Source organism: Tachyglossus aculeatus, chromosome X1 (assembly GCF_015852505.1).
Source record: "Tachyglossus aculeatus isolate mTacAcu1 chromosome X1, mTacAcu1.pri, whole genome shotgun sequence".
NCBI classification, from domain to species: domain Eukaryota; kingdom Metazoa; phylum Chordata; class Mammalia; order Monotremata; family Tachyglossidae; genus Tachyglossus; species Tachyglossus aculeatus.
Genome location: NC_052101.1, coordinates 32,519,623 through 32,531,817, shown reverse-complemented (window position 1 = coordinate 32,531,817; position 12,195 = coordinate 32,519,623). Strand labels below are relative to the sequence as shown.

The following is a 12,195-nucleotide window of genomic DNA, read 5'->3' as shown; positions in this document are numbered from 1 at the left end:
TCTGTGGGTGGAGGAATACCTCCACTGCTGATTTAAAAATTGTTTGGTAATGTCGTATCTATCTCACAAAGGGAATTTGAGTATGCAGGATTCATAGCATATGTTTTGCTTTTCTAAAGCAGTTGGTATTTTCATAATATCTTGTCCACCATTTTGAATCCTCTGCTGGGCCTGGTTCTCTGCACAACTCCAGCGGGAGAGAGAAAATATCCACAGCACACTCTTGGGGTCTTCCCGGAAGCCTCAATCCTATCCTGTCTTGCACCGCTCTGGGAGGAAAGAGGAAAGTGGTGCAGAGGCCTCCACAATACCTCAGGAAGGCTGCGGCAGCTGTCTGTAGCGGTCACTGTGTTACAGACGTACTTTGGACTCTGAACCACAGAGAGCCTGAAATTCTTCTCCTCTAGACACAACCCTCTGCGGATTGTTTTTATTTTGTGTAACTGTCCTCATCTTTATGTTTAATATTTTGTTTCACCCCTTCTTATGAGTCTGTTGCCAGTATCTTCTGCCGCCATATATCCTTAGATTGTTAGCCCTTTGCAGGTCAGGAATTCTCTGTAATTCTCACCTCTGTTCTTTCCCAGTGATTAGCACCGTGCTGTGCACAAAGTAAGCACTTAATGCTATTGCTACAACTACTACTACTAGGGAGTGGACTGGCTTGGCTAATGGTGCATAAGGATACTCTGAATGTGTGCCTCCAAGGGAGAAGCATGGGAAGACACGTGCTCCTCTGTGTCCTGGTGGAGTGTGGGCCAGCTAAACCAAAGCTGGGTGTTCAGAACTTCCCATATCTTTGATCCAGTCATTATCTCACCTAGAGCTCCTGCCCCACTCCACTGCACGGTTGCACTGAGAGAGAAAAGTTTTGCTCGTGGCTAAACTTCTTTCCTAGAAGCGACACAAGCTGTTTGACTACTGGGCCATTCTCCCCTCCACCCAGGGGATATTATAGAAGAAGGAAAAAACTCAAAAAGTCTTTTTGCCCTTGTGCTCAGAAGTACACAAGGCTTAACCTCTTGAGCCCAAACTGAGCAGAACTCATTCTGCGCTTATCCAGTGCTCCATCTGCGAATGTGACGAGGAAGAAGGAAATATCACTCTACCCAAGTTTGGTCTGCAGCCATGAGGTGGTCCTCCCCAAATACCACATTACTGGGTTACTTTTCCTGCTTTATTCTGAACTCTATTCAGTGGGGAATTTGAAAGAATCAATCAGTTAGTACTTGGATCACCGGCTCTCCTGAGCAGGCCGGAAAATTAAGTCAGACTTGGGAAACATTCAGTGCCACTTCTGCAGACTGTGAGTCTGACAAGAACAGGGAAGCTGAACATCTGGTTTCATCATTGCCCACAGTAGGTGCTCAATAATTCCCAGAGATGATAATGAGATGATGACTTCCGTGTAACAAACTGTCTCAGAGATTCTCTCAGAGTCTCCAGGTTCTCTGGCACTGACCTGGTTTCCAACAGGATGGAATGGGATGGGGATTCTTCCAATAGCTTCCAACTTATATTCTTCATTCCTCTCAAACTAAACCAGCTTATGGCATCATGCTCTTGAGTCTTCCATCACTCACCATTCTAATGCCTTTCCTCCTGCCTGGATCTCCCTCCCCTTTGAACTCCTCCAGACTACAGCTTTCCCCATCTTCAAAGCCCTACTGAAATCTCATCTTCAAGTGGTCTTCCTTGATTAATTTCTCCATTTCCTGCTTATCCCTCCAACTACACACCCCAGGACTTCTGATCCAACCACTCCCTAAATGTACTTGCAACCACTTTGGTAAATACCTTAATTCATTCATTCAGTCATATTGATTGAGCACCTACTGTGTGCCAAGCACTGTACTAAGCACTTGGGAAAGTATAATACAACAATGAACAGTGACATTCCCTGCCCACAATGAGCTCACAGTATAGAGATGAGCTAATACTCAACTAAATACCCACTTTCCTTCTTCCTATCTGTAAATTTTAGTGTCTGCCCTCCCCAACTTCCTTGTAAGCATCTCTGGGCCAGGAATGATGTTTACTAATCATTTTACTCTCTGGGGGGCTTAGTGCAAGGATTTGCACACAGTAAGCACTCAATAAATGTACTTGATTGGTCTGGTCAAAGTATACAGCTGATGTAGTGCTTGGTTTTTTGTGAAGCATTCTATTTTTCCAAAGCTGTTCCACATCAATCATATCTTATTCTTACAACACGCCTATGATTTAGGGAAAAGCAGAGTTATTATTATCCCTGTTTTAGAAAAGAGGAAACTGAGGCAAAAAAATGTTAGGTGGCCAGTATAGAGCTGGGATGACAACCCAAATTTCCTTACTTCCTGGCCACTGCTCTTTCCAAGAGTCCAATCTGTCTCTCTAGACCACACTGCCTCTATCTTTATTGTAGGACACCCAAATGCCGTGGAGGAAGGAGTCTGCATAGTCCAAGTGAAACAGAGGATTGAGCATATTAATGGGTGGATTTGCTCACCTTGTTCCATGTAGACAGTCCAATCCAATAATTTTGGCAAAAAAAAATCCAGTTTGTGGACTGAATGATTAACTACATGAAGCAAATCAACATGTTATACATTCAGACTTGCATTTCAATTGGCTATGCACAGCCAACCAACATGCCCATTAAAGCAACTTCAATATAAAGTTATAAAAGTAACCACTTGTCTTCTGCGTGACCTTGAGCAAGTCACTTAACTTCGCTGTGTCTGTTACTGCATCTGTACAATGGGGAGACTGCAAGTCCTATGTGGGACGTGGACTATGTCCAAACTGAATAGCTTGCATCTACCCTAGAGCTTAGTTATGGTGCTTCTCACATAGTAAGCACTTAAATATCATTAAAAAAATTTACATTGTGCAAGGTGCACCATCTTAGAATAATTTATTCATGGCTATATTTTGAAATGGCAATGGAGAAATGTGGAGGGATTCAGGAGCCAGAGAGGAAACAAATAACATGGAGATGTCATATGTTCAGAGATATGGCTAATTGGAAGAGCAAAAAAGATATGATAATTGATCAGGCCTGTTAGAAAAAATGTCCTTGCAGGTTTTCTTTCTTGTTGGAGACATTTTAAAAAGAAACTTGCCTTGTCTGTCATACTGTCTAAACCTATAAATCAATGATATATTGAGTGCTTTCTGCATGCAGAACACTTACTGTTTGGGAAAGTACAGTACAACAGTGTTGGTAGACATGATCTCTGCCTTCGAAGAGCTTACAATCTATAAAAAAACAACTGATGTCCTAGTCATTTATAGTGGGCAAAGCGTTCAGGGACATCCCATAACCGTCAGGAAACCTTCTCTCTTTCAGGAGATCCCTCAAGGTCATCACTGCTACTAAAAATAAACCCTGGCAGCGATGGAGAAGGGAGCATGCATGTAGAGATAGGATATAGATGTGTCCTAGGGAGTGAACTTGAAACTTAAGTGATCCCCTAGGATTCACTGCCCCGGCTATCAGAGTCTAAAATGGCCCTGGGCTAAGGTGCCTTCTAGGTTTTTCCCCTTTGTCTTACCCAACCTCTTGTACTTTTTGTTTCATGGTATTTGTTAAGCATTTACTATTTGCCAGGCACTGTACTAATCACCGGAGTAAATACAAGATAATCAGGTTGGACACAGTCCCTGTCCCCTACATAGGGCTCACGATCTTAATCTCCATATTACAGATAAGGCAACTGAGGCACAGAGAAGTTAAGTGACTTGCCCAAGGTCACACAGTAGACAAGTGGCAAAGCTGGGGATTAGAACACAGACCTTCTGACTCCCAGGCCGACACAATCCACTAGGCCACACCACTTCTCTACTTAGACTCCCTTCATTATAGGGGAACATGGAGCTAATTTAACAATGCCTTTCTATTTCAGGAAATGTTACCCCATCATCTTGACCGCTCCATGCCAGGTAGCAATACTTAATCTGCCTGGATAGAACCTCGCCCTGCAGCTTCAGTTAAGAGACTTTCTTCTTTATTTCCCTTCCTTAGCCCTGATCTAAGAGGAGGTGGAAATGGGAAAGAAGGGAATGCAAACTTTGGGGGATGTTGAACAGATGATGGGCCCCTGGCCAGAAACATATTAGCCCTGTAGCATAGAAGAATCTTTGGACTTTAAAGCAAGAAAGGAGCCTTTAAACCATCAGCACTGAATAAAAGAATCCAGGAGGAAACAAGGAAGCATCACAATAGAGGGCTTGACTGGGGTAGGGGATACTTCCTGACTTGGGCTTTGAGAGGCACAAAATAGCAGAGGAAAGCACTAAGCACACGGTCAGTGCTCAGTAAATATGACTGAATGATGTAAAATGGTGCAGTGTTAAACTCTGTGGATACGAAGCAGCATGGCCCAGGATACAGCACGGACCAGAGAATCAGAAGGACCTGGGTTCTAATCCTAGCTCCACCACTTGTCGGTTGTGTGACCATGGGCAAGTCACTTCACTTCTCTGGGCCTCAGTTACCTCATCTGTAAAATGGGGATTTAGGACTGGGAGCCCCAAGTGAGACAAGGACTGTGTCCAATCTGATTAGCTTGTATCTACCCCAGGGCTTATAACAAATACCATACTTATTATGATAATGTGAAACTGGCTGCAGGCAGCAAAAGCATTCTCTTGTTTATTAAACTTGGTTTAACTTTGCTTACTTTTACTCTCCTTCAACATTACCATTATTCAGTAAACGGAGACCTCCGTGAAAAGAAAATTCCATTGGATACTCATTTTGCTACACTCCCGGCTTCCCAGGGGAGGCAGAGAGGAGGTGTGTGAACCTTACCTTATCTCCAACAGAGTTTCCCGGAATTGTCCACCGAGGTACAGTCAATTCGTGCGGTGGGGGGCCTGTTTGATCACAGAATGCAAACTGAGTCAGGTCACCCGGAAAACAGAGATTTAAGCAAGGGTTAACAGCTGGGTTGGGGTACAAGCTTATCGGGATGGCTTGTGAGTCAGCTCAGGGTAGGGTAGGGATTGTCTCTATTGTTGTATTGTACTTTCCAGGAGCTTAGTACAGTGCTCTGCACACAATAGGGGCTCAATCAATCAATCAATCGTATTTATTGAGCGCTTACTATGTGCAGAGCACTGTACTAAGCGCTTGGGAAGTACAAATTGGCATCACATAGAGACAGTCCCTACCCAACAGTGGGCTCACAGTCTAAAAGGGGGAGACAGAGAACAGAACCAAACATACCAACAAAATAAAATAGGATAGAAATGTACAAGTAAAATAAATAAATAAATAAATAAATAAATAGAGTAATAAATATGTACATACCACCGACTGATGGAGGGAAGGGAGAAGAGGTCAGGGGGAACTCAGACCTCCGCTCTATATGGACCAGTTTTAAAAATCCCGGGCGATCTGGGGAACCGAAGGCTTCTGACCCATTTGCTACAGGGATCAATCAATCAATCAATCAATCGTATTTACTGAGCGCTTACTATGTGCAGAGCACTGTACTAAGCGCTTGGGAAGTACAAATTGGCAACACATAGAGACAGTCCCTACCCAACAGTGGGCTCACAGTCTAAAAGGGGGAGACAGAGAACAGAACCAAACATACCAACAAAATAAAATAAATAGGATAGAAATGTACAAGTAGAATAAATAAATAGAGTAATAAATAATAAATAAATCAGCTCAGAGGCGAGGCAGAACAGTGAAATCCTCCTTGTACAGCAAAGGGCAACCGCATAAAGTGTCAGGACGCGATCGCAAGAGGCTTAATTTAGCTTATCAGCCCAGAGTCCCTGTTTTCCTAGAGCCAACAAGCCTCACTAATGTTTCCACAGTTTAGTCGCGGAACTATGCAGGCTAATAACCCCTTCGGCGGGCCGTCAATCTCAACCAATCACTTTTACATTTCGTCCCCCAGAAATCACAGCTTGGTCCCTCACTCAACACTTCCAACTCCTCCAGAAAGGGAAGGAGCGGAGACTCTGTCCTCAAATCATCGCTGCCAAACGACTACCCTCTCCCCCCCCACCCCGCCTTTCCCCGGCATTCCAGGGAGGAAAAAAAAAAACCCTCCAAAAGGAGGAACGTTTATTTCATCAGTCTGCCAGGCCCCCGGAATCCCAACTCCCGAGGGCAAGGGCCGCGTTTGCAGTCGCTAATAATAATAATAGTGATGTTTCCTAAGGGCTTACGTGCCAAGCACTGATTGTGCTAAGCGCTGGGGTACACACACAATCCATCAGCTGCAGCATAGTCCCTGCCCACATGCGGCTCACAGCCTAAGGAGGAGGGAGAACAAGTATGTAATCCCCCTTCTACAGATGAGGTGATCGAGGCCTAGAGAAGTTAAGGGACTTGCCCAAGGTCACACAGCAGGCAAGTAGACTGTGAGCCCATTGTGGGCAGGGATTGTCTCCCTTTATTGCTGTAACCCACTTTCCCGAGCGCTTAGTACAGTGCTCTGCACACAGTATGCGCCCAATAAATACGATTGAATGGATTAATGAATGAAGGAGTAGAGCCGGGATTAGAACCCAGGTCTCCTAACTCCAAGACGCAGCGTGAAGCGTCTGAGAGAAGCAACGTGGCTTAGTGGAAAGAGCCCGGGCTTGGGAGTAAGAGGTGGTGGGTTCTAATCCCGGCTCCGCCACTCGTCAGGTGTATGACTTTGGGCAAGTAACTTAACGTCTCTGTGCCTCAGTTACCTCATCTGTAAAATGGGGATTAAGACTGTGAGCCCCACGTGGGACAGCCTGATTACCTTGTATCTACCCCAGCGCTTAGAACAGTGCTTGGCACATAGTAAACGCGTAACAAATACCATCATCATCATCATCAAGACCTGATGCTCTGATCACCCAAGAAATCCCAGAACCGGGTCACAAGGCAGGTTGCCCGACCTGGTCTACTCGTCTCACTGCTTCCTCACAGTCCCCAGCCCCAGAACTGCATCCCCTCTAGTGTATAAACTCCTAATAATAATAATAATCATAATAATAATAATAATAATAATATAGCTTTAATTCTATTTGTTCTGACGATTTTGACACCTGTCCACATGCTTTATTGTCTGTCTCCCCCTTCTAGACTGTGAGCCTGTTGTTGGATGGGGACCGTCTCTACATGTTGCCGACTTGTACTTCCCAAGCGCTTAGTACAGTGCTCTGCACACAGTAAGCGCTCACTAAATACGATTGAATGAATGAATGAACAATATTTGTTCAGCGCTACGTGCCAGGCACAGTTCTGAGCCTGAGCCAAACCGCTACCCTGCTAATTCAAGCTCTCATCCTATCCCGTCTGGACTACTGCACTAGCCTTCTCTCTGATCTCCCATCCTAGTGTCTCTCTCCACTTCAATCCATACTTCATGCTGCTGCCCGGATTATCTTTGTCCAGAAACGCTCTGGACATATTACTCCCCTCCTCAAAAACCTCCAATGGCTACCGATCAATCTGCGCATCAGGCAGAAACTCCTCACCATGGGCTTCAAGGCTGTCCATCACCTCGCCCCCTCCTACCTCACCTCCCTTCTCTCCTTCTACTGCCCAGCCCGCACCCTCCGCTCCTCCACCACCAATCTCCTCACTGTACCTCGCTCTCGCCTGTCCCGCCATCGACCCCCGACCCACGTCCTCCCCCGGGCCTGGAATGCCCTCCCTCTGCCCATCCGCCAAGCTAGCTCTCTTCCTCCCTTCAAGGCCCTGCTGAGAGCTCACCTCCTCCAGGAGGCCTTCCCAGACTGAGCCCCTTCTTTCCTCTCCCCCTCGTCCCCCTCTCCATCCCCCCGTCTTACCTCCTTCCCTTCCCCACAGCACCTGTATATATGTATATATGGTTGTACATATTTATTACTCTATTTATTTATTCATTTATTTATTTTACTTGTACATTTCTATCCTACTTATTTTATTTTGTTGGTATGTTTGGTTCTGTTCTCTGTCTCCCCCTTTTAGACTGTGAGCCCACTGTTGGGTAGGGACTGTCTCTATGTGATGTCAATTTGTACTTCCCAAGCGCTTAGTACAGTGCTCTGCACATAGTAAGCGCTCAATAAATATGATTGATTGATTGATTGATTGAGCGCTGGGGTGGATACAAGCAAATCGGGATGGACACAGTCCCTGTACCATGTTGAGCTTACAGTTTCAACCTCTATTTTACAGATCAGGTAACTGAGGCCCAGAGAAGTGAAGTGACTTGCCCTAGGTCACACAGCAGATAAGTAGTGGAGGCGGGATTAGAACCCATGACCTTCTAACTCCTAGGCCCGTGCTCTATCCACTGCACCATGCTGCTCCTACGTATGAACGGGTCTGCTAATTCCGTTGCACTGTAATAATAATAATTACGGTATTTGTTAAACACTTACTACATGCCAGGCACTGTACTAAGCGCTGACGTGGATTCAGGCGAATCAGGTTGGACACAGTCCCTGTCCCACGTGGGGCTCACGGCCTCAAATCCCCAATTTACAGATAAGGTAACTGAGGCACAGAGAAGTGAAGTGACTTGCCCAGTGTCACGAAGCAGAATGGGATGGATCCGGGATTAGAATCTATGACCTTCTGACTCGCAGGCTTGTACTCTCCCAAGTGCTTAGTATAGTGCTCTGCCCATCGTAAGTGCTCAATAAATACCCCTGATTGATTTTTTTATCCTGCCCAGCCGCGCTCCTTTCTCTCCTCCAACCTTGCAGGATCTCCCGGGAGCAATAGGGGGGCGTGGACGGCCCCAGAGGAGACCTTCTAGACTGTGAGTCCGTTGTTGGGTAGGGACCGTCTCTATATATTACCAACTTGTACTTCCCAAGCGTTTAGTACAGTGCTCTGCACACAGTAAGCGCTCCATAAATAATAATGGCATTTGTTAAGCACTTACTGTGTGCAAAGCACTGTTCTAAGCACTGGGGTGGATACAAGGTGAGCAGGTTGTCCCACGTGGGGCTCACAGTCTTCATCCCCATTTTACAGAGGAGGTCACTGAGGCCCAGAGAAGGTGAGTGACTTGCCCAAAGTCACACAGCCGACAAGGGGCAATAAATACAATTGAGTGAATGAATGAGACCCCGAGAGCAATCCACCCGCCCCCAGCCGGGAGATGCTCAGCCCCGGGAGACGCTGGAGGGTTTTGTTGAGGATCTCTCCCAGCAGCTTGCCCCCTCCCCTTTCTCCCCCTTCATTCATTCAATAGTGCGTGCGGAACACTGCACTAAGCGCTTGGAAAGGACAATACAACAATAGAGAGAGGCAATCTCTGCCCACCCCCAGGCTGCACAGTCTATTAGACTGTGAGCCCACTGTTGGGTAGGGACAGTCTCTCTATGTTGCCAACTTGGACTGCCCAAGCGGTGCTCTGCACACAGTAAGCGCTCACTAAATACGATTGATTGATTGATTGCCCAGGTTCAGGGGAGATAAAGCAAGGAGAAGCGCCAAGAATCCGATCCTCCAGGCTGACTCAGCTGAGCAGGGATGTCCTGGGTTCGAGGATGGAGGGAGGTGGCTCTCCCTCCACCCCTTAAAAAGAAAAGCCATTGTTTCGGGCCCACCCGGCTGGCTGGCACAACATGCCCATACTCACTTCTCCATCCAGACTGTCGGGCTGCGAGCCACCTCAGGGCCGGCAAGGAGAAAGAAAGGAAACAGAGCCAGCCTCTGCCAGCCGGCCCCAGCATGGCTCCTCCGGGCTCCCGGCCGCTCTCACAGTCACAAATCCATCGCCGGCGGAACAGCCGCCGCAGCTGCCCCCGGCTTGGGCTCTGCCGGGGCCTCGAGGAGATGCAAACTCCTCCCTCTTCGGGGTGGGCGGGGAGAAAGCCCAGTTCCATCAGATCTAGGATTTGAGAAACGTTGGAGCCGACTATTGATCACCACAAAGCGAGGATGAAGGCTAGACTGAGTCATGGCCCGAGCATCCAGTCTGTGCCAAGGGTGTGGTGATAGAAGAACATCCACAGCGCTGATCTGTAGATCTGTGATTTATTAATGTTAACGTCCGTCCATCCCTCCCTCTAATAATAATGGCATTTGTTAAGCACTCTGTGCAAAGCACTCTTCTAAGCGCGGGGCGGGGGGTGCAAGGTAATCAGGTTGTCCCACATGGGGCTCACATTCTTAAGCCCCATTTTACAGATGAGGTAACAGTCACAGAGAATAATAATAATGATGATGGCATTTGTTAAGCACTTACTGTGTGCAAAGCACTCTTCTAAGCTCGGGGCGGGGGGTGCAAGGTAATCAGGTTGTCCCACATGGGGCTCACATTCTTAAGCCCCATTTTACAGATGAGGTAACAGTCACAGAGAATAATAATAATGATGATGGCATTTGTTAAGCACTTACTATGTGCAAAGCACTCTTCTAAGCTCGGGGCGGGGGGTACAAGGTAATCAAGTTGTCCCACATGGGGCTCACACTCAATCCCCATTTTACAGATGAAGTAACTGAGGCACAGAGAATAATAATGATAATAATGGCATTTGTTAAGTGCTTACTATGTGCAAAGCACTGTTCTAAGCGCTGGGGGGATACAAGGTGATGAGGTTGTCCCACGTGGGGCTCACAGTCTTAATCCCTATTTTACAGATGAGGCAACTGAGGCACAGAGAGGTTAAGTGACTTGCCCAAAGTCACACAGCTGACAAGTGGCGGAGCTGGGATTAGAACCCACGACCTCTGACCCCCACACCCGGACTCTTTCCACTGAGCCACGCTGCTTCTCCAGACTGTAAGCTTGTGGCAGGCAGGGAATGTATCTGTTTATTGTTACATTGTACTGTCCCAAGTGCTTAGGGCACTGCTTTGCACACAGGAAGTACTCAAATACAATTGAATGCATGGATTAGTATTGCAGTGGCCACAGGTGACCCCATCTTGAGGGAAAAGGGAGTTGCGAGAGTCCACTTTCACTGTCCCACTCTGTTTTTCCACTGTGGGCCAGGAAAGATGGGAGAGGCCAGAGGAGCTTGTGCCTCTTGGGGAAAAGATGCAGGATCATGCCTTCATATCTGCTTCTGCCAGCTAAACAGAGATAGCTAGGAATGGGGATGGATGGGATGGGGTGGAGGAAACCGAAAAAGGAAATATAGAATGGGTGCAAAGTTGGTGAGACATGGTCCTACAGTTAAATACTGAATACTCAGTTACCTGATGACTCTGCAAAACTGGAACAAGGAGTCTGGTGAACCCCTCCCCTGCCCCTCCAAACCACTGTTCCGGACCCAACCAGCTCGCTTGCGCCCCGTCCCCGGGAACCCCGCAACATGCACATACTTCTCCATCCAGATTTTTGGGCTGTGAGCCACCTCAGGGCGGGCAAAGAGAATGAAAGGAAACAGAGCCAGCCTCTGCCAGCCACCCCCAGCATGGCTCTGGAATATAGTGTATGCAGCATATATATATATATATATATATATATATATATAGTGTATATGTGTATGAGGAGCGGTAGGGAGAGGGAGGTGGTTAACTTCCTCAATAACTCATGGGCAAAACAAAGGCCACCAGAAGTGAATTTCCCTAATGACAGAAGCCTATTGGCCACTTCAATGATCTACTGATTTACCTTTCACATTTTCCTCCTTCCCAACTACTCTTAAAAAACCTAACCCTTTTAACTGGGCCAAACCTTATTCCCGCTCACAAAAGACTGGCTCCCACCCTCCTCTCCTGTTACCTTAAACTTTTCACTCTCATCAGGTCCCTTCCCCTCTGTCTTCAAAGTGCTTCTCTCCCCTCTACTTAACAAGCCTTCTCTTAACCCCACTGCATATTCCAGCTAACTGTCCCATCTGCCTGTTGCTATTCTCATCCAAGGGCCTTGAATGAGCCATATTCACCAACTGCCTTCTTTTCCTCACCAATGCAGTTCTTGACCTTCTGCAATCTGATTTTCACCACCTTTACTCTTACTTTAAACTGCATTCACCAAGGACTCCAATAATCTCCTTTTGTCCAATTCTAATAGGATCTACTCTGTCCTAAACCTCCTTGACCTCCTTGGTCCGTCTTTGACTATATAGACCACTCCATTCCTCATTTTCTCTCCTAAACTTATTCTTATCTTTGCTATCAATGCTAACAACAGCACCGCCATCTCTCTGTCCTAGAAGCATGCAACTTTGAGGCCATCCTTAACTCCTTTTTGCCTCTTACCTCCTACATTAAGCCAGTCTCTAATCACATCAATTTTACTTCCACAGTATTTCTCAGAT

The 12,195-nt window shown here is 46.7% G+C and overlaps 1 protein-coding gene across 1 annotated transcript in view; it reads right to left on the bottom strand.

The window, feature by feature from the left end:
• The window catches only part of ADAM19 (ADAM metallopeptidase domain 19), an 81,228-nt gene extending 69,323 nt beyond the window's left edge, over nucleotides 1–11,905 (bottom strand). The window contains exons 1-3 of the mRNA XM_038771683.1: nucleotides 11,821–11,905; nucleotides 9,564–9,815; nucleotides 4,796–4,860 (exon numbers count right to left, since the gene is read on the bottom strand). Coding sequence (XP_038627611.1) covers nucleotides 4,796–4,860; nucleotides 9,564–9,815; nucleotides 11,821–11,905 — 402 coding nt within the window. The remainder of the gene's footprint in view (nucleotides 1–4,795; nucleotides 4,861–9,563; nucleotides 9,816–11,820) is intronic.
• Between the last annotated feature and the right edge of the window lie 290 nt (nucleotides 11,906–12,195).